The sequence below is a fragment of the Gymnoscopelus microlampas genome (assembly GCF_963454915.1).
Source record: "Gymnoscopelus microlampas genome assembly, chromosome: 14".
Taxonomy (NCBI): domain Eukaryota; kingdom Metazoa; phylum Chordata; class Actinopteri; order Myctophiformes; family Myctophidae; genus Gymnoscopelus; species Gymnoscopelus microlampas.
This window is the reverse complement of record NC_139951.1, coordinates 35,912,577-35,936,396: the sequence shown is the minus strand read 5'-3', so window position 1 is coordinate 35,936,396 and position 23,820 is coordinate 35,912,577. Positions and strand designations below refer to the sequence as shown.

Here is a 23,820-nt window from a genome sequence, read left to right as displayed (position 1 = left end):
AAGCCCTCCAGACACTGGTATCAGCGTGTCAGAGGGAAAAGTGCTCTCCCAAGTCTCAAGGTGGAGCCCATTACCCTGAGTGAGAGCACTGTAAGTTAATAGGATTTGCTCCCGATCAAGAGACTGAGCTATTTCCTGAGGCTGTTACAGGCCGAAGCACAAAAATAAATGTTCCTTTATTCAACACTATTAAGCACCCCCCCCCCAACCAGCCACCCTGACCCCACCCCTCCTTTTCCCCTTGTCGGGATGTCTGTTATTACTGCGGGAGGTTGCACACTCTCTCTGGCTTTTTTTTTCTTTCAAACAGCCAGTGAAAGTAAAAGGTTGGCACTTTTTGTCTAAAGGAGCCATTTGTTCAGGTGAAAATGAAACTTGCATGGTAAGCAGAGAGCGGGCTGCAGTTGGACAGGGGCAGAGGGGATTTCAGATTAATCATATGGACTATATAGCATGAGGATAATCATTGAAGAGTAATTGCCAAGAGGCTTTGTGTAATGTATGCTCTTCCTGAGGTAAAACCTTGTAGCAGTGAGGAAGGATAATAGACTAAGAGGATCATATAAAAATGTTTGCTGGTCCAACCTTTAACTCGGAGCTTAACCCCGACCCCGGCTAGTAATTACAGAGTTAATTGCCAACTGATCTGAGGGGTGAGTTCCATCCAGCTTCAGTGTGGATATCAATCAGGCTTAAAGGACCTCCCTCGGAGGGGAAGTGGATCACGGGCTACTTTCTAAAAAACGCAATTCCAACTATAGGGACAATTATTAGGACGTGACATTTCTTTTTTTTTCACCTGCTATTCTGTTGGCTGTCAATCTTTCTTTTAGTTTCACAATTCCGAGTTTCGGCAACTCGGAGATGGGAAGCGAAAGCAATGTTAAGACTGTAGTGTATAATGAGCCTCTGAGAGTGAAAGTCATACAAAAGTTTGCCTTTGGAAGTCTTTGGAAGTGTTTAAACCTTAAGAGAGCATACAGCCAGCTTGCATTTCACCACACATCTGAGCAGCCCCGGCTCACTCAGGAAACCCGAATGTCTTCAGTGAGTCAAATAGTTAAGTTGAGCCAATGCTGCCATACAAACCCCGGTGGGAGAGCTTGGAATAATCTAGGCGATGTTAATGATGCAATTTATATGTGAGGGGGACCGGTGTTTGGCAGACTCTTTCCGTCTGAGCGGGCTGCACAACCCAGCAAGCTCCCAGCACCCCCTGCTAGATGGAGGGGGTGGAGTAGGAGGAGGATGTCAGAGCCCATGTGAAAAGAGGGGAGCGAGCACTGCACTGATAAGAGCCATTACTATTAGTGTCTGTCTGTCACCTGCTGTGCGTCATCCAGCCTTCTCTCGCTCGCTCTCTCCCTCTCTCTCTGCACGCCCCCCCTCCCCGTCGCTCTATCCCCATCCGTTTTCCTGAGGCACATCACTTCAAATTTGCACTCACCTACACATTTTTCGATCCTGTCACAGGTACTCAGTTGGGTTAAAAAAAAAGAAAAAGTGAAGCGAGCTCCACTCCCAGTCCCTGCATCAACGAGGTGAAGTTTGTTTCAAAACAGGTGTGAATTATCAAAACCAAAGATAACTACCAGGACTTATTTGATAAATATTATACCTATAGGTGTTATCTTATCAACATATAACCCGATTGTATTTGGGAAGGGAGGAGGGCAGATTTCTAAGAGTTAAACACCCCCACACCCCAAGTATTTTTTTTTACTATGTGGCGTGACACCAGAGCTCTTTAAACTTATGAACTTTAGAGTAAGGAACAGTAATTGCGGGCTGCTCTGTATTTTCTTGAAACCCTTTTTAACCAAAATATTTAAAGCTGTTTTTCTTAGTTGCTATGCGACACTTCCAACCACGAGAGCGGGAGCATGCTGAGAATGTGCCAAATAAATACTACCACCACAGTCGTTCTGCAGGGGGAAATATGAGAGAGGGGCACACATTCAATAATCACAAGGAAATGTAGAACAGTTGTGTAAAAAAAAACGCACAATCACCCATTCATTCATCAGTTACTTGACCTATGTCAACAGATAATTCAGCTTTTTAATGATCCATTGTTCACAATATTAACAGCTCAAAATCTTCTCCATAAATATATTATACGCTTTCTTCTGCCTTAGCACCAATGTTTCAAGTCCTGGCCTTGAACCCCTTTGACCCTGGCGTCCTTATTTTGGGCATGTCATTTAAGTCAAAAACTGTCAAAAATGTTAAATAATATATATCTATATTAAAATTTGCTTAAGGGAGGACCGGTCTGCCGGCCTGACACAGACATGACCATAAACAAACCCACATGCCCATATATAGGCAGGACCACGTCACTCTGACTCAGACATAACCATAAACAAACCCCATATGCCCATATATAGGCATGAGATCCGGTTGTCCAGAGCCACAGAACCGACCGCTATATGCACATATGGTCATGTGCATATATGGGACCGACCGACCGACCGATTTCGAACTTGGCCCGCGCATCGGCAAGGACTCAAGGGAGTACGGTGCCCACCGCCGAGATGTTTGGATATCCAGTTGTCCAGAACCGCCCATCCATCGAATATGCCCATATATGGGCATGCCAATACACAGGGTTTGGGCATATACTAATGACATCGGGATCTCCATATATGGATATAAAAGGGACACAGGTAGACAGACAGATACAGAGATCTCCTATTGGCATTCCAGGTAGAATGGAAAAGAAGCGCTTATTTTCACCGCCCGTACCCCCCCCAGGCATTTCTGTAGAACCAACGCTAGAGGGCAATAAAAGCCAGTCCCACACCACACACGCACACGCGCACAACACAAACGAGCACGCACACGCATGCGCGCACACACATACACACGCACGCGCGCGCACAAGGGGGCGAGCCTGAGGGGGCGGGGTCGGGCTGGCGGGCTATGTTAGTGCAGCGAGTGGCAGTTCAATGGGGTTATGGGGCAAACCATAGAGGGGCAAATGCAGTCCCCACAACATCATTTACGATTCTGTCCCTATCGGTACATAACTCGAACGGCGCTGATTCGAATCAGGCGCGCCTCCGTCATGGTCCAAAACTATACTTTATCGGCGAAAAAAAGTAGTCCGCGGTTGTTTGAAAAAGTAATGTCCCAAGCGGGAGTCAAACCCAGACTTCCACTGGTAGTGGATGGGGAGTCTAATGATTATCGAAGTGCGCCACTGAAGCTGGTATGTATGTACATCCATGTTGTCGTCATCGACGTCCTCCTGGCATCGCAGCCCCGCACCGAGCCTAAAAACAAGCGCTCCACTTCCTTCTACCTGGAATGCCAATCTACCTGTGACATATATACAACATGACTGCATAGGGCTGACCTTATAGTACACCGTGATGTAAGCAATTCAGCTACAGCTAATATAATTAATAATGGGTGAGTTAGCTTTAGGAGTGCCAATGTGCATGCATTAACACTACTAAACCGGTTGGGGATCACGCAAGTAGGGAACGATGCAAGTTGGGAATTCATGCCCCACCCGGTTATGCAATACCCGACCTTATACCTGTTATCAGAGTACTCGCTGTACCCGTTGTTAAAATACAAAGCGAGGTATCCATTACCACGGTAGTACTAATAACGGAACGATGGAAGTTGCAAATTGTTGCAAAAAGTACATGGGCATAATTGGGAGACAGACAGGGACAGACATACATTGCCCTGAAAAAGAATGGAGTTCTATTGTGCACTATACCACTTATATTGGTGCAGTGGCACAAACGTGATGCAAACTCGGCGAATCTGGCCGAGTTTTGCATTGATGAGTTGCATTGGCCAATCAGGGAAGCCCATGCCTACACCCCCCAAAGACACAGTCATCCGTTTTTTCAGTTCTGGACAACTGCCTGTCCGACGACTTCCAATCCGTCAAAAAACGTCCCCTGGTCATCGGCGACACACACGGTCAGACGGTGCCCGAGTTATGCTCGGGAGAGCCAGACATCAGCTTTATGAAAAGATATATAGATTTATCTCTACAGTCTATGTTTGCATATTGGCACACCATGGCTGTGGGCACACCTAAACTTAACACATCCATTATTAATTTTATTAGCTGCAGCTGCGTTGATTATTAGCCTGCCATGTTTTTACCTTTCTGCAGTTTTTAACCTATATATAACTATACAATCGCCTTGGGTTTCATGCCCCTTTAAGTGGTTGACTGTACAATAAAACCAGATTATGTGCACGACTGTCTGTTTCTCCAAGTCCTTTTGAATTTTGCTCATAACTATCCTGGAGCTTGGGCGCGCGTACAACCAACAGAAGGAAAGCAAGCAGGCCAGTGGTACAATCATTTCTTCCAGAGCCTAGAAAGGAATGACCCTATATACTGTACTTTGGTGACCGGAGTTCCCCCCGATTCTTTCCCTCTACACCAAATCTCTTCGCAGAAAATAGCAGATCTATAACAGATCTACAAGGTCATATACATCTACAATCAAAAGCAGATCTACATGCCACATGTGAGCTTGTAGATCTCCTATTTTTGGTGAATGTTCGTCCCAGAATAGGGACACTAGGATTCATGTGGTTAAAGGGCCCGCTACGCGAGACATCACATTCAGTTTCTCTGCCAGCTTCTGAAACCAGAGGATACACTCATTGAATGAGTCGGTCCGTCCGTCCGTCCGTCCGTCCGTCCGTCCGTCCGTCCGTCCGTCCGTCCGTCCGTCCGTCCGCCGAGCCCTCAACGTTAATCAAACATCTTTCCAATGCATACTTATAAGTCGCAATCTACTTCCCACGTCTTCCCTTTGGCGGATTAAATTAACACTTGGGGTGCCAGAGGTTTGTTAAAAAAATGTACGTTGAGTGCCAGGATTTTTAACCATTTTTGAGGAGCCGAGATACAGGCTTTTGAAGTCATAAGTTAACCAGGAAGTGGATTGGAGTCTAAATCTTCGGAAAATGATATCTCCTGGTGCTGTGAAGGAAAAAATGGTTGTATTCCCAAAACCGTATATATACGGTTTTGGCACCCAATGTGTTAAGTTGCGAATTTGACAGCAAATTAGCTACAGCCGTAATGTGTTCACCTGGGCGGTAGATTTTTGGCTATTTCTCTCTGGTGCGCCGCAAACATAGCGTGACTGGGAGGAATAAGAAAATCAAACCAGGGAAGAAGAAAAGATTATCAATTTCATATATCTGTCTGTGGGTTTTATAAATATTTAACCAATGAAAAGCATTAACATGAGCTTGTGACTAAATAATAACTACACTGGATCCATTGGACCACCGGTTCTTTTTTACAATTCCTGAAAAGTAATCGTTTTGGATAAGGTTTCTGCCCAACAGCGACAATATTGAAGTCAAACTCATACTGTACACGCAATAGAGGCGTGGCTAAAGTGCAGGGCCCATCAGCTGTTAACCACTTGAACCGTAGACATCACATACTATTAAGGCTAGCCTTATGTAGCCTGTCATGTTTGTTACTCTGCTGTCGTTTTTAACCTGAACCGTAAAACAAATCACCAGTTACAACGCTTGTAGAGTGGCTATTTTCAAAGAAGAGATTTGGTGTGGAGGGAAAAATATAGCATAAGTATAGATTACTGGTGTACCAAATCTCTCTCTCTCTCTCTCTCTCTCTCTGATGATGAGAACTGTGATCACAGAGCCTGAGATTTAACACACACACACACACACACACACACACACACACACACACACACACACACACACACACACACACACACACACACACACACACACACACACACACACACACACACACACAGGTATTAACTGTGACATACAGTCACAATATAGTTGCGATGGGAGGATCACTTGCTGAAATGGAGCTTGTGTGGAGACAGAGGGGAGGGACGTCTCTGGAAACCAGCAGAGATCTCTGCTTCCACTTCATCATTGAGTAAATGGCAACACAAGACGTGAGCTGCGACTTCACAGCTGCCTCATGGCGGGTGACATTGACGCCCATGCATGAGCACATCGCTCATCAAAGCGAATGAGGCGTTCCGTTCTTCCGCCGCGGTGTGCCGGGGAAAACAATGGAGGCCGCATGCACACCTGGAATGTCGGGGAGGCAGCGGAGGTGGGAATGAAATAAGAAGAGAGTGGGGGGGATTCCATTTGGCTCGCATCTCCTGGTTTCTCCCAGAAGTAGCTTAATAGACCGTGACCTTCCACTGCTTCAGAATGAGGAAGAATAGGCTGGATGTCATGAAAACAGCTTAGAGCTGGCACTAATGGTGGTGGCAAAAATTAACCTGTCTTAGAACAAACAAGAGGCTTTTGTTTTTTATCAACAGAGGTGTACTTGAGCAGCTCCAGTTCGATGGCGAGTACCTAAAAGGCTCACCAGGGCTTGGGTTTTAATCAGTCATTAGCATGCTCATTTCAGCACAGCTGCACCGAGATCTGCTCAGCTACAGCGCTGCTCGCATACACACTCAACGTGATAAACAAATGAAAGACAAATAAATCCTGGCACAATAAATAAATAAATAAGTTTCCCCAACCCAAAAAACAAGGTCGCTGTTGAAAGTCTCTGCATGACCCTCAAACCTCCTTGCAGGCAAACAATATCTGAATCAAAGTCAATCAAAAGTGCGAAAAGGATGTAAGCAATAAACAGCAACGTTGTGAATGGAGTTTCTCAACATGGCGAGCACATCCTCCTGCACAAGTTTCAACACAAAGGCCCCCCTTTTTTCTCCTCAACCGTCCTCGTTTCTCTAAGTGGTAACAGACGAAGGCATTTCTTGATTTTAGCCCATTCAAATGGAGGCAACTTGCTTTTCTTTATTTATTTAACAAAATGAGCTGTAAAGCCAAACATGAGGTCATGGAATATTTTCAACCCCGAACCCCCTCCTCCACACCACCCTAAGAAATAAGTCAATGCCTACAACAAGACATCAAATCCAGATTTCAGTAACCCTACAAAATATGAGCTGTTGAGGGCCTTTTCTGTACTGCTGTGGGATTTTTCAGCGTTTTTTTCCTCTTTTAAATAGAACTTTCGACAGCGCAATGCACATGCGTTTCCAATTAAGAGCTCCGAGCTCACATCCAAGCCTGGGCCCCATTCACCCTCTCCGCGACTGGCAGAGACTTGAGGAAATGTTAAACAGCCATCATAACCATAACAGAGACGAGAGATTTTTCAAAAGCCTTAACTTTCTAAACAATAATTAAAACATCGTAGGGAATTGATGAAGTAGGCTGCAAACATCACACAAAATCTAAATAAAGAAAGAGAACATAGTTAATCACAACTGTTTTTCTTTTTTCTCCACCCCATCAAGTTCACGGCTAGTACACTTGCACTGAGGGAAGGTAAAGAAAACCACAATGAAATCTTAATCCCGATGTATACTTCACGTGCCGCACCGACTGTTGAACATGTACATGTTTTTATCAGCCCCCACCGTGAACTGTCCCCCAGGACAATGAACCCCCCCCACATAGGACCACAATGGAAACAACTCCCTATGACTTTTTTGTATCATCCTTTTAGCCTAATGTCTAACTGTACCTCGTGCGGTTTACATTTCTGTCAAAAAAGTATTCAACAATCAATCAACCCCCCCCCTACTGACCCATACAGGTTGTGCACACACACACACACACACACACACGATCTACAAGCACACCACGCGTTGCATGTTGTGAGCTTGTAGATCTGCTATTTTTTGTTGATTTACAGCCAGTCACTTTACTGCGCATTAAAAAAACATGTAATGTACTAGTCAATGTGGCAGATTTGTGAGCATCATAATGAAAACACACGGTTTACAAGAAGCATGCCATTTGCATTTGGAGAGTATAATCTAGCTCCCAGGTAGCAGCAATAACTCCCTACGAGGCTGTCTGGCGCTCGCAGACTTCAATCTCTGGGCCCTAAGGAGCTGTTGGGAGACTTTGATGTTTCGTCTAAATGAATTGACTGCGCTTCCTGATACAGCCCTGCAGTCAAATGACTCCTCCCACCAATGCTGTCACCTGTGATAAATACCATGCATGCTCGGCAGCGCCGAATCCGTGCGTCACGTGACCAGAATGGCCATGACCCCCCCGCGCCTCCCGATTTGCCTGTGTAAATGACTAGAAGGAGAGAAAAAAATACGATTGTTGTTTCCCTACCTCACCCTATCCGTGCAGTAGCCTTTGATGTATGAAGCTGCACGTGAGCGAGTGACAGAGCACTGGTATATGTTACCTTACAGCTCTGCTAGCTCCGGTAGCTGAGCCTTTATGCTGAATGCCCCTTCAGGGCATGGTGTTGTTGTTGAAGTCCCCCCACACACACACACACACACCCCCCACTTTTATCACTCACGTTTATGAAGGAATCAAGAGCCAGAGAGGTCTGCATACAAGCGTGCAAATTTACTGGCTGTCAGTGGAGTGCTCCGAATAACATCTAATGCTTATTTGGGGAGCCGTGGGTTGCACAGGTAAGGAAGCAACACCAATGTGTTGACAAATCTACCGTGGGACTTCTAATGTGTCACAATGTGTGCTTTGAATATGGATAAGTAGTGAGTGGAGCTGTAACGTTAGAGCATAAATAAATAAAAATACAAATACAGTCCCGCTGCTAAAGATAGCACGCCGAGTGCAACCAATTGACGACTAGCAAAAACACTGCGGTGAGTGATCCTGATCCGAGAGACAGTGGTTAACGGAAAACAATACTTAAATCCATCTAAGCTTCAATTTGGTCAATTCCCGTTTTACCAAATCCAATTACCATCGATTCTGCATCTCCTTTAAGCCGGGTTGTTGTTGTTGCTTTTTTCCTTGACGGTGTAGAAATCTAAACTAGAATGAAACGGGGGAGTATTTAACCTATTAGCAACTCAGATGAAGCGGCTGGGTTTTGGAGAAAGGAGTGTTCTACTGGGGAAGGCATTGATCCTCCCACACCCTGGGTTTTCCCAGCGTGCGCAGTGATTCCTGTGCAAGGCCTCTGAACATTTCTCTCCTCCAGCGGCGATGGTGCTCCTGAGCAAACCTGCCCTGGATGGAGCATCTCATTTAGTCGCAAAGGCCCTTTGATGTGGATTCAGCACTGCGGTGCATATCATCGTGTTTGAAGGTTCGGCTTCCACAATACAGCAGGTTTTGAAGTTTCAAATATTGCAGGTGCTACAATGTGATAATCTGGGAGTCAGTTATGCATTATACATTTTTCTTAAAAGAACGCCATAACCTGAAAGTGAGATCTGGAAAAGGCAGTGCTTCAAGGTATATAGTATACTGACACCCTTGTTATCTTGAGCGTTTCAGAATGGGCTTCGCATCTTCTCTCTGAAGGGGGTAAATAGGCAAATAAACAGAGTAGAATGCAGTTTGACTCAGGTTCCACCGCGCCATTATGAGTCCAATTTAGCTGAGCGAATGCTTCTCAGAGGGTAGGGGGAACATCAAGACTCTCCCTTCAGCATTGACATTGAATAACAAGATTCCCCTTCCCCATTTGATTTCACATGGGAGTTGAAAAGCACCCCAGGGCAGTTCCTTCAATGTCTCCTTAAATACAACATGAAAACTCCTCGTCAAGGTCTACGTCTTAACTGAGGAGGCCAAAGTAAATGTAATGCCTCCAACGAGCTACAAGAGGCTGGAAATAATCTGTCGAAAAATTTGGGCTCAGGAAATTTCAAGGATGTAATCGACACAAAACTGGCTCAAGTGGGTAGAGTGAGCCCACCAGATCTTTGTTTTTTTCCCCCCCTACGAAATGCATTCGCGTACATTTTAATGTTTTTGAAAAGAAATGAGGTGCGGAGGGGGAGGAGGAAGGAGGGGTGCTCAGAGAATAAAATCGAGTTGGCAGCTAATGGCAGCCGGAGTGAGTGAGGTTTATGCAAATGCTTCTGATCTTCATAATTAAAGAGTGTTTGCACGGAGGTGCAGAGCTCTGCGCTCTTTTTAAAAAGGATGTTTACTGTCTCCAAAGCGTGGAGATGCTGGCAGCCTGAGGGCCTGCCTTCTTTTCCTTCTCTTTCTTGCTATCTCTCTCGTTCTAACGCACACACACACACACACACACACACACACACAGTACTGACATACGAACCAAGAGGAGAAAAAAACACACACACAAGGAAATGGCTGTGCTTTCACAAACATCAGCCTGTCAATTAGCTTCTGCACTCAGAGAATTTATTTTTCAGCTGGAAGCTTTTTTCTTTGTTTATTGTGAGCAGACCAAAGCCTTATCAGCAACTAATCACTGCATGTCAAATTTACAGACTTATTAAAGTCTGTATATTAAAAAAAAAAGAAGATTCAGAGAATAATCTTCTTGAGTTCAGATTGCCATTTTAGATTTGGCCAATCACCAATTTCTTTTAGATACTCAAATCTGCGTAACAGCAAGGGAGATGATCAGCGTTTGTTTGATATAATATGTTGTGACATGTTAATTACATCTACTTGTAATTCTCCCTAATTGATGTTTGATATGTCTCAGGAAATTAGGCCGACTAGATAACATTGCAAATATTATGAATCCCCACCCCCTCCTCCCTCCTTTCTCTTTCCGTGGCAGGTCTGATGAATTTGCACCGCCTAAAACTGTAATATGTCAACGCGCCATGCAGTTCTGCACTGTATTCCCTGGGCTGCCTAGCTGACAAATCTAAGGTTACAGGCACACTACTGTACATTCTAAACACATTCAGGCACACTTCAGAAGGCCAGAAATGACTAACCTGGGCAATTTTCACTGAGTTCTGGGTGGAACCACCAGCATGATACTCAACTTTGCTGCTCTTGACAATTTCTTCAAACCTGAAAACACACAGAAAGTAAAGAATGAGAAGTGTTATGTGCAGACAACACTGAAGGTTAACCACATGCCTTAGAGTCAGTAAACAGGAAACTCAAGACCAGAGCTAATAATATAGGCCTGGTTCAACCCCTGGTAAGTTACAGTATAGCCAACTCATAATGTGGACCAGAATTGGGTGTACCTGTTCTCAAGACTCAGTGCATTGAAAACATGCAAAAGGAGAAGGAAAGGGGTAATTTAAGATGGTTCTGCAGCATCGCTTATTCAATAAGAGACCATGGGGAGCTCTTCTAGAAATGCAGTTGAAGAACAGCTGTAAACATGGAGACAGTAAAATTATGTTTACGCGACCTCCACAGGGCTGATGTCAATCTTATAAAAAAAAAGAGAGGAAAACAAAGCTTTGTTTTGGATGTTGTGTTTGGAAAGCACAATAAATGAGTCATGCTTAAATAGCATTTAGTAAGATCTGTGGAATAGAATAAGTGACTGTTAAGTGTGTTTCTTAGCAGGGAAACTGAAGCCGACAGTGAGTCATAGTCCTTTTTGTTGACTAATCAAGCACCTAATTTCAATCTTGCCATCTATTATGAGTAAACGTACAGTATCAAACAATCCATGTTTTATTGCTTGTGAAGTAGTCTGGAGAGTTCTGCCACTACAGTAGATCAAACGTGGAGGCGGCGTACACTATACTGTGCGCCAACTCTGACATCCCAGGTGAAAGTTGTTTATGTAAACTTGAAAAGGAGAAGGGGGAAAAAATGAAATGACCGAAGGAAACGCTGGATTTTGTTAAATGGGGATACTTCACCACAAATGCTGCTGGACTTAAAAAGAGGCACTTGAGCCCTGAATGTCAGCTTGATAAAAGCGAAAAAGGAACATTTCCCCACATGGTTGTAGTTAGCCATATTAAAGCAAGATGAGCAGGGAGAGTCATTTATAAGAGAATTTGAACTGCTCGCTCAGATGCCATGACTGTACTAAAGCCAAGACTCTTGTAATCTCTTTGGCAGAGAGGCAGATCCTACACAGTAAAAATCCTCAATGTTAATTTAGCCATTTATAACTCTGATAGTGTAACAAATGGAACCAACCCTTACGGGTCCCTTTGGTGCACTCTCAGAGTAAAATTAACTTTCAGGATTTTACTGTGTACTGTACCATCTCTGTTTTAGGTGATGTTTTCAGCCAGCAGGCTTTACAAGTTTCACATGCATATCGACTTATATTTGAGATAACTTGTTTAGGGAGAGACCACATCTGACGAAATGTTTGCTGTCTGAACCGTCCGTGATGCAAGATTTAGAATGACAACACACAGACTAAACACAATAAAGAAAGAAAGGAGAGAAGACTTTGGGGAACTGGTAGTAAACAATTGCGGTGTTATCAAGCAACAAAAAAAAACTGAGACCCCCTGGGGTATACCGTACAGCGCTGTAGTTACTTCTATCATTATTGTATTTTTCCATCACAAACCTCAATAGCAGCGGATATTCCAATGCTTCAGACATAACATGATACAAAGCCTGAGCTACACAGAGATGGAGCCTCTATCTGGAGAGCCGGGAACATGAATAATGTGTATTCTTACACATCGTTCGCACAAACAGCCTCCCAGAGGGCTGGCAATATAAACGTGTCCACGCGGCTAAGGAAATTGACCTCACTGCAGTCAAGATGATGTGCCACATTAGGGGCTCCTTGACTTATTTATTATTTTGTTTCCCCCAACTACAAATTGAAAAACGGCAATTTGAAAGTGTATTTACACCGGGGAGAAATTCCACTGACATGGTAAATGGTTCAAGGTCCACCACACCCTCCCTACTGGTTTTCTGTGTAATTCCACCTTAAATGAACTGAGTCAGAGGGAGCCGTTTAGAAAAATAGCCAAGTCTAGTCCCCCAAGGCCCCGGTCATGTAAAGTCTGCACTATGTAATGCCTACACCTCTCCCTTCACATGGTTTAAAGAAACAAACATTTTCAGCATGAACTCAGGGGACAAAGGTTCCATGTTTGGTCGAGTTAAGCTTCAATGCTACGGTTGAACAGGGGGAATAAGCCGTGTCCACTCTAACACTGAGAATTTATCTTAAATAATTGCAGATGCATAGGTGGCAGTTAACTTACACCATGTACAGTATGTATGACTTACTGCACCACAGCCTAGCAGCAAATGTTAGTTAAAGGTGTTTCAATACTTCAGCACCTACTTTAACCAGACACGGCTGACTTTCTAAGAAGTGTGAAAGTAACCTTTTCTGCTTCAAAGAAAGTCTGCATATCATGTCTCAACACAAGAGAGAAGTGTGTGTGTGTGTGTGTGTGTGTGTGTGTGTGTGTGTGTGTGTGTGTGTGTGTGTGTGTGTGTGTTGGGGGGGGGGGGGGGGGTCTACCCAGGGCAGAATGTTCCTAATAAAGAAGAAAAAACTTTCCATGCAAGTGGAAAATATGCTAACCGAGGGAAGAAAAAAAATCCTTCCTGAGACACCTGTTATGACTCATTGACAGAGGAAGAATTTGAGCACTGTGGGTGTTTATAACATGAAGGCAGCCAAGGGACTCCAGAACCCATTTCAAATAGACACAGCTTCTGAAGCCTAGTTTATACTTCACTGTGCACCTGTGTTGCACGCTTAAATGAGCAGATCTACAAGCTCACAACATGTCCTAGTGTGAAGCATTGCAAGCTTGCAGATCTGCTTTTTCTGGCGTGCGACACCGAAGCGTGTGTAACGAAGTGTAAATCAGGCATGAGGATTTGAGTTTTTTTTTCCTTTTATTCCCCTCCCTACTAGAAGCATTTGCTCCACCTTTCCAAGCAGACAGCATGGGGCCCTGCACTCGGACGCCTCGAAAATCCCATCCGAAAATGGAACAGCTGCCTCGAGACCTTTACACCCTCCGACATCATGTGATCCCATAGCGGTGACACCGTAAACGGCACCCTTGGCCATTTAGGGAGAGAAAATCCCTTTCCATCTACTGTTCACGGTCTGAGCTCACTGTGCGATGAGAGGGGGGCTGAGGAGAAGAAATTGTTTTGGACAAAATGTCCCCCACCAGTAGCCTAGTCCTTCAAAAAGTGACCGCTGTTGTCAGAACAATTCCAACGATGCTGTGCATTCCACTAATGTATCGATGTCCACGGTTATATAACATGTGGTTTACAAGAGATTACCAACCCCCCCCCCCCCCCCCCCACCCCCCCAACACTCTGCTCAAATGCCACTCTTGACTCGTGGCACTATGCTACTTTTCAATTTCATACCTTACCATTTGTGACTAATGGGGCACTTATTTATTCTGATTAAATCAAATCAAATTTAATGGGGAGGAATTAGGGCGCCACCGCTGAATACAATATTTGTATTCAGAGGATATTAAGAGCCATGCTCCAAATCTAATACCGCTGTGCGTCTCCAGCTCAACACATTCAAATTGTCAGGACCGGATCATACAAGTCAAGAGCATCTTTCTGTTTACATTCCAGGGATAAGGGCCCCCACCGTCGTTTCCCATCAAGGGAAATATGAGAGCTTCCAAAGTACCATGAGTGCTCTTTGCCCTGAATGACTCATGAGTTCCTCTTACAACCCCCCCAAAACCAGCAGAGGAGATTATTTACATGAGGCAATAATTCAAGATTTGCTCTTCTAAGTCTCTTACACAGAGGGCAAGGCGAGCCCATTTACCCAATCCCTCTTCATTCCCCTTTGATGTTAGCCTATCTCAATAAGACCGGATGAGTGCCCTAAAATCCCCATCGAGTGATTTCACAGGAAGAACAAGTCTCTGTTAATCAATGGCTAGATTGGATCTGGATCCTCAGGAGCGGTCCGCCTGAAAGTCCTCCCGAGTGTTCCGAGTGCACACCGGGGTAATTCATCGCTAATGATCACCGCGGCACCCACTCTCCTCCTTGCTGTTCTTCCTCATTTAATTGCCACGTTTAAACAGCTTACAAATCACAAGGACAGGCAGGGAAACATGATCAAACGGCCCCTATCGCTAATCAGGGGAGGAGCAGGGGAAAGAGTGAGGGGACTGGGGCTTCTTTCACTACACTCCTAGGGGATTAGCAGGCAGGGGCACAGGAACAGTAAATTATCTCTGCTCCAGCTATACAGCAGGCAGGTACATCTGAACAGGCCAGATCCATCTTTCTCTCGCTCTCTCTCACTCTCACACACACACACACACACACACACACACACACACACACACACACACACACACACACACACACACACACACACACACACACACACACACACACACACACACACACACACACACACACACACGTATAGAGGGGGCAATACAGCTAAAAGGCTCGAGTAATCCCAGTTTCAACAGAGGCATCTGGAGTGGAGACAGGTTCTAGAATGATTAGATTCTCCAATCAGAATGTGCATCCTACACCAGCCATCCTTGGTAGTCTGCAGGCAGTACAAGGCCTGATGCACAGTAATTGTTTCCATAGGTCAGACAAGGGGAGGGTGGGAGAACCCAGCTTGGGGACGTGATGAAAGGGAGATGGAAAGGGTGAGGAATATTGTTGTTTTCCTCCCCAATTAAATTGTTTGTCAAACCCTTCACAAAGGGTTACGCAGTTTATCTGTTTAAAATCAATACGCTCGTCTCAGTGTGAAGGCTTGTCCTGACACAAGACAGGCCCATTAATTATTCTGTTCCGCGCGCTATCGCCGGGTCTGCTCAAGGTTGAGCCTTATCTTTTCTTATTTCAAATCAATAATTATCTTCTCTGCGCCCCCCCATCCCCCTCTCAGAAATAGATGGTGCTTTTCATTCAATGCCTGTAGAGTGCCTCTCTGTGCAGCGACCGGTGAAGAATGCAGAGTGAATAGGACATTCTTATCAGTGGAACATTAGGGCAGGATGGAACGGATGGCGTAGAATGAGACACGTAAAAAAATAAATATACAAATGAGGTATGATTCAAAGAGCGACGAGGCCTTGCTCCTGTCCTCTGACATGCTCTGATAGACTACAATGAGGTATGAATGTTGATTCACGCAAAAGTGCACAGATATCGCCATCAGCCAGGTATCTCAATCCACTTGATTAAATCCCTATTTCATCATTATCGACTAGGCCCCCGCTGCTCAAGTGAACACAAAGTCTCCACATGTAATGAGGGCTTTACACATTATAGATTGGATGCACAATTAACAAGTGCACAATTACATGGTCCATAATGGGTGAATAATTGCATTAAAATGTAGCAACAACAAACATGCATCACCTCTAATGTTCACACGATCCAGCGGCCCATTTGCGGGCATTTACAGGACTGGTGTTGTCCTTAATTAGGTTGCACTCGAGGATTAGGGGGGGGGGAGCCAGGAAGGGAGGGGGGGGGGGGGCAGTTTATTATTTATTTATTTTTACAGGTTTTTCGGCTTTGCGTTGTAGAGGGTGCCGTTGTTTGTCACACCGTGTTGTGTGGATGCAGGAGAGAAGAAAATAGCTGATTTTCAAGCTCTGTGAGCTTGTAGATTGGCTATTTTCAACCTGACACACCGTTGTATGACAACCTATAAATTGGGCTTGAGTGTATGAGTGTATATGACAGAGCGAGAGAGAGAGAGAGAGAGAGGAGTGAAGGGGGATGTGGGGGCTTCTTGTGTTCTCCTGAGAATTGAGATTTTGAAGCTTGAACACAAAGCCTTTGAGACGGTCCCCTCATCTCAGAGGTTGATACCAGGATCTCTGTGAATTCACAGTGCTCTATGTGAATAATTCCACCGACGCCCCCTGCTGTGGGGACCATATGGCCCAGTGTGAACTTTAAACACACAGGGAGTGTCGCTGCACAGCAGTCAGGGCTGTCGTTCCGTTCCTGCCCCTGATGCGCGGACCCAGGCGAGGAGAGACGCTGCACGGCACGCCACCACAGACAGCACCCTAACTAGCCTACGTGTGAGAGGGCTGCCATCCGTGTCTCTTCCTGTGCGGCTCACGTTCGATGAGATGACTAAAAATAGCCCTGAGCGTGCTTTCCGAACATGCTGTATGTACCGGCTGAGACGCCCACATTTTAATTATAAAACACGTTCTTTAGGAGGGGTAGAGGGGGGATAAGAAAAAAAAAAAACGCCCACATACACAGGGATGTGGATTATGTTTTGTTACACCTCCTTGACTTGTGATGCTTCCTTTTGGCACCACCTGCTGGCAGCTGGCGCCAACAAGAGGGAGGCATTTAGAGCTCCTGCAACAAGGCTTAATTGAGATTGCATCAGCCATCTCTCATGATACAGCATGCATGCTTTAAACACAGCGCAGTGATCCTGCGCGGCAGCGCGCCTAGCAAGCCGCTCCATCAAAGACCAACAACCCAGGGGCCCCTGAATCACACCAGGAGATTTTCCATTTCCATTTGACAACTATTGTGTTTTCCCTGTTTAATAATTCACAAGTCCCATTCGTGTTCCTGACAGCTCAACAGTGGGCCTGACGAAACACGGCCGATTCACGCAAGTGTCCTAAATGGTCGTATTTGCACGTTTATCAGTAAAAGGTCAGGGGGGGGTGGGGGGGTGGCAGAACATGTTTCTGATCTCTCAATTACCACAGCTAGGGCTGGGCGATTTATTTTTTGCCTCAATTATGATTACAATTTAAAAAAATGAAAAGTGTAAATAGCAGAACTGTTGTGCGCTTGTAGAGAGGATATTTTCACAATTTGTACAATTTGTATACAACGCCACTGTACAACAAAGTTTAAAACAGCGTTAAGTGGTTAATCAGACTAATCGACTTAGTCAATTATAAAATAAATCTATTCCCATTGTTTTGTGTCAAATTATTGATATATAAAAATAAAATTAAAAATATTTATAAAAAGATCTGTTCTATTATATTATGACCTGCATGAGCAAGATTGTCTGTTGTTGGTTCCAACAACGGGTTTCGATATATTTTCGGTTAATTGCCCTGCCCTAACCACAGCATGCAGTTAATCGTCACTCTCTCTCACTCTATGCCTCAGAGGTCAGGTGACGGATGCGGGCGCGTGACCTTTGACCTCAGCGGCAGTCGGATGTACTGACCCTGGCGGGGGCCGGCGGAGGTGAATTTAAGTACTGTAGTACAGCACTCAGCTTCAGCAACAGACAAGGGGGTTGGGGGGAGAGGGGGGGGGGGGGGTGAAGTGTGTCTCCACACTCACTCAAGCATGAGTGCATGCAGTGAAGTGGCACGATGGGAAGCACATGCAGCAGCTTGGCATGCATGCACGGTCGCATTTGCGTGCACACACACAGACATACACGTCTGCCGCTCTTCTTGACACACCAGGAAGTCTCCGCTGGGGGTTTCTAGCACTCACGATTTTCCTCGTTATATATATATATATATATATATAAAGAGGGGAAAAAAAGAAGAAGAAGAAAAAAAAGGAGGGAGTCAAGTGTGTTTACAGAGCAGAATGTATCACACACACACAGACCCAGGAGCCAGAGTGTTTAGCGTGTTCTCAGTGAGAGGGGCCTTTTGTTGTCTTTCCTCCCAGTAAGCAGATTGCAGCAGGAGAGTGTAAGATGTACACAGACAGCAGGGCGTGCAAGGCGGAGAGGCACCTCCACTGATCTCCTGTGTCGTGTGATGATGTGTGTGTGATGTGTGTCTCAATCCTGCACTGATCCCCTGAGTCAGCCCCGTCAGTGATATGAGCCTCTCTCCCTTTCTCTCTCTCGCTCTCGCTCTCCCTCTCTCTCTCTCTCACCCCCATCTCTCGTTCTCTATCACTCTCTCCTCTCCCATCCGGAATGCTAATAACAGCCAGCCACTAACACTGGCTCCCTGAATTATTCATGCAGCAGCGGGTCACACGGCATAATGAGGAGTTTACTCTCATTCTGGATGCGATTGTGACGCCGCTAATCTGCATTTAGCACGGAGAATGGGAGAAAAAGGAGGAGGCGAAGGAGGGGGGGAGAGAGAGGGAGGGAGGGAGGGAGGGGGGGGCGCTGATGAACTTAATTGCTGTGAGCAAACAACCTCTGAAAAGAGTCACGCCATCATCCCGAGATGGGAAAGTAAACAATTAATTATCATTGGACAGAGGGAGTCATAAACCAAATGTTTGAACAGGCCTAATCTTCAGGAGCCTGCTAAAACATTTTTTTCCCTTCCTTGCCAGTCCTCTCCGAGGTGGCAATATACTGTAACAACGATTCCCTCATGTGACACACTAATAATCATTAGGCCTAATATGATATGGTTAACTAGCCCAAGAGGATTTTGGTGGGTGATATAATGGGAAGTGTCTTGTGATTCTGAACAGCCTGCAAAGCCTATTTATCCTAAAATGAAATGTGTATTTGCCCACAGTGTAATCTTCTGCAGATAGGTGTGTTATATTATGTTGACATGTTGTTTTCTATGGAGATTTGTGGAGGAATAGCAAGGTTTTGTTGCCCCCTGCTGGGAATGTACGGTACACGCCAGACGTTCTACGCTTCGGTAATGTGACAGAGAGGCAACGTGTGGTGAAATTGTGATATAATGAAAAATAAATCAGGTAAAGCTGCTGTCTTGTTTGCCTAATACAATGGATAAAATGAACCACAAGAGATGGAAAATGCTGTAATAAATCAAGAACTGTACTGGAAAATCCTAATTGATTTCCACAGTTTCATCAACACAATGTTCAACAACAACAATATTTAACCATAGGCCAAATATATATATTTGCATTTTCCTGCATTCTCATGGTAAACTTATCCAATAGATAACCCACTGTGTGGGTTATACACAGTATTATCTTAAGCCACATGGTGGCAGCATTGACTGTTAATGCACACAACGACATAATGAACATATTTATTCATTGCTCAATCGCAACCAAGTACATACTGAGGAATATCCAAGGCTTGCATTACTGGATCCAACAATGATGGCATTTGCTGCTTGTTTAGACATGCAACAAACACCCTATTTCAGACAAAGTTGTAGGCAACAATACGGCAAGGTTAGCTTCATTTTCTAAAAGTATAAGATACCCTTCTACTGAAACCAATCAGTGTATGCCTCTTGATAACCACCAATGCAACACAATCCCACTGAAACTGATGATATGAAACCGGCACTCGCCACAGCATCCTTTTCATGCTGTGTTGCAGTCACTGTATGAATATGATAAACTGTGCAAGAAGCAATTGAAGCCTTGAGAAAGCATGGCCATATATGGAGGAAATAAGAAATTTGAAGCTTTGTAAACCTGTAGCAATCAGTGAAATAGAGGTATTTTACACATTGGGGTGGTGCGCCAGCACAGTGACTGTACAGGCTGGTCCATACGGTTTCAACATTCATATTCAGGAGACTTGGATGCAGCTGCTCACTGTAAAAACAAAACGGCAAGGCAATGCGATTGACGCGATTACAAATTAATCTTAGAGTGAAAGAGGGGATGTTAAAGGGGACAGTAGCACTGGACATTGCAGAAGACAGCTCAGGAAAAGGAAAGTTAGCCAGGGATAACAGTTGATGACTTCTACTGTATGCTAGGCAATTTCTCAGCCCACAACAGGATTATATGGACTCTGCAGTGACCAGATAATTGAATTCAGACATGGCTTACAGTGCACTGCATCCAATGATATCCGTCCCACTTGGGTGATGGAAAAAATGAATAGTGCTCCACACTCTGTGGATTCGCAGCCGTAACAATAGGTTTACGGACCAGACTTCTTAAGCCTATTCGGGTGTTTTAGTTATGATGTCATTTGTAATAAGCTTCGGCCTAGTTCTTCAGCTATGAATCAGACATTCTGAGAGTTATGTCTTTACACTTGCCTGTCTTCCAAAACTGTTCAGGTCTCTGTGATGACATCAGCAGGGGACCATTTAGTGTGAGACAACTAGAGGCAGAGGCACCTCGAGCTTAACCAATTAAGACCGGGAACGCATGTGTGTGTCATTTTAAGATTTCATTGGCTATTCAAAAATAGCAGATATACAAGCTCATAGCGCGGCACCCAGTGCCGCGCTACGAGCTTGTAGATCTGCTATTTTTTAAGAATCTTGAACGTTTGTGCAAATCTTTGAATATATATATATATATTTTGAAACATTTTTAACTCAAATCTTTGCTTCTGGAGGTCCCTGGAACTAAATAGTTTCCAAATGTTCGCTTTAAAAAACATATATTCAAAGATTTGCACACATTTTCATGATTTTTCAAAAATAGTAGATCTATAAGCTCACAGTGCCACGCTATGAGCTTGTAGATCTGCTATTTTTGAATAGCCAAAGACATCTAAAATGACAGAGATGCGTTCCCGGATTGAATGGGTTAATGCACCGTTTTGATAACCAGAACCTCCAGTATGTTCGAAGCATAAAAAAAAAAAAGAAACAGAAAAACTGCATGCTCACTGCTCATACTGAAGTTAACCAAAACAAAGCATACCACAACCATTTAGTGCATTAGATTGAGATGTAAAGGGTCTGTCACATCATAATGAGGTGTGTGTGTGTGTGTGTGTGTGTGTGTGTGCGCACGCGCGTGTGTGTGTGTATGGATGACATGCATTGAAATGCACAGCACTGGGAATTAAACAGCAAAGCCCTGTGTTAATCCTGCCCTGCCCTTGTATGTGGCAGGCATGGTGTCTGCAGTGGCAAAGATAACGACACTGCCTTTGTAACAGTGGAGAACAACATTGCTGATGATGCTGCTTTGCTAGCACCGCAGGCGTCGAATGTCACGTGTGTGTCCCTTTGTCATGTCACAACACCTGGCGAGAAAGCTTACTGTAGGTGACAGATGGCCAGAAATACTGATCTGTTGTTATTAGTTCATTTAAGTGGCACGTTACCGTTTTATAATATAAAATATGCCAGTGTGTTTAGAAAATAAATCTTCCTTCATCCATCTTTCTTTCTGTCTATCTGGGGCATGTGAGGTGAATGTTTTGGGGTTGTGTGTGTTTGAAAAGGCACGGGGCAATGAGGGGTATAATAAAGGACTGTTATTACATCATTACAGTGCAACCAGAGTGACAGACTGCATGGAGATTGGATGGAGACACTTCTTTGAACACATGAAAAAGTAGTAGTAGTGTGGCATGTTGTCATCACAATGACAAACATGATAAACATGGCATTACAATGCCATAGCCTAAAGCCAATTCATAGTCCAGACGTAGCATACATGGACCAGACTACGCTGTGCTCTGAAGTGACTGTCGTGATGCAATAGTGGACCTCAGCATGCATCCGGCTGGACAAATCTACACAAAGCTCAATGTTTGTGACCCTACGTAGGACTACATAGCGTTCACATACTGTACCAGCATGGCTCAGCAAGACACTGTTTCACATTGACATGCACTAGGGTAGGGGTGCAACAACTATCACTTATTTTCTTAGCGATTAGTCTATCGATTACTTTTCAAATAATCGGCTTTGGGAGCCATACATGAATGCTATGGAGACTGAGACCATTACTTAAGAAGAAAGGAAACTGAAAATAATATATTCCATGTATGGTAAAGAAATTGTAAACAATGTGTTTTGTTTTTTGTTTAATGTTTATTTTTTTGCTTTTTTACGAGCAATAAGTGCATGGGTATATGTGTGTAGGTGAGAGTGTGTGAATGTGTGTGTAATGTATGTAAAACATTTTTATATAATAAAGAAAAACAGATTGTTTTCTTCATAATCGACATGGATTAGATTAGTTTGATTAACCACTTAATCCCTTTGTTAAACAATGGTGTCACACAAAAAAAGATAAATCAAAAATACAGAATAGCCGATCCCCCCCACATGCACCAGTCTCTGTCTCTCAAACACTCACACTGTCTTTCAACATTAGCAGTCTTCTGATGCTTTGCCAACAAAATTGTGAAGCCGTTTGTAATGTCAGTTCAATATGAGCACTATAAATTAAGCATGAATTAAGCGCCATCAATTAATCAGTGATTAATTCCTCCAACGTTTAATAATGATGACTCAGATATCACTGCAATTATGGTTTACATGTGATGAATTTGCAACATAATCAGTGATATTACACTTCTTCTTTGCCGTTCTCGTTGACAGGTCTAATGTGGTGGTGTGGAGTGAAGTATCAATCATAATCATCAAAACCCAATTAATAATGAATTCGGCATAATAATAATCATTTAGTCCCCTTTAGTTGTTGTTGGGGTATTTGTCACTTTGCACAGTAGTCCTCTGCATTTACCCATCCTAACTATTAGGAGCAGTGGGTGCCGTGAATACAGCGCCCAGGGAGCAGTTAGGGGTTAGTGTCTTGCTTCGGCAGATGTTTATTGTCTGGCCACGCGAGGCTAGATGAAAGTGTCACGTTTTGGAAACCTGCAACCGCAGTGCTTAAAAAAAGCATCAGACCTGTGAGCTGACAGCGGCACCAATTTAATTCTGTACCCAACCGCTTCAAATCAATTCCAACTACACAGAAATTAAAATCTGTCTATTATGGATGTCCAATAGATAATCAAGCCTTGAATAATCGCAGACTTTGGGCTGGGGGGGGGGAATGCACAATTGATTAATATATATTTGGTTAGTGGACGTGACTACCACTCAATGTTTTAAAATGTCTATACAACCAAAGCAGTGCAGAATGATGTTCTTCAACGCCAGAGGCTGGGAATTAAGTGGTTAATTGCCGTCGAGTGCCCCATTGTGGATGTGACGGTGCTGACCAGTTCTGATACTATATGCCTTAGTATGTGCAACATAACACCTTTACTCTTTGACCTCTTTATTCCTAGGAAAGGGACACAGTGCTGAATGTATCATCAAGTTGATATATATATATACAGTATATCCCAAACATCTGAACTAACGTGGTTCTACTTAATCAGAACACAACTCACTCTGAGACTGGGAACATAAGGCTGTGTTAAACATTAACTGCATTATGATAACTTGTCATTGATGTAAACTTCCCACTGTCTACAAATGCATGCCTAACAGCTGTACC

General features: G+C 44.1%; 1 protein-coding gene across 5 annotated transcripts in view; it reads right to left on the bottom strand.

Annotated features, from left to right (window-relative positions):
* adkb (adenosine kinase b) overlaps positions 1–23,820 on the bottom strand; it is a 118,472-nt gene that overhangs the window by 83,038 nt on the left and 11,614 nt on the right. For all 5 annotated transcript variants that reach the window (XM_084078519.1, XM_084078517.1, XM_084078518.1 and 2 more), the window contains one exon: positions 10,740–10,818. In XM_084078519.1, the coding sequence (XP_083934645.1) occupies positions 10,740–10,818 (79 nt within the window). The remainder of the gene's footprint in view (positions 1–10,739; positions 10,819–23,820) is intronic.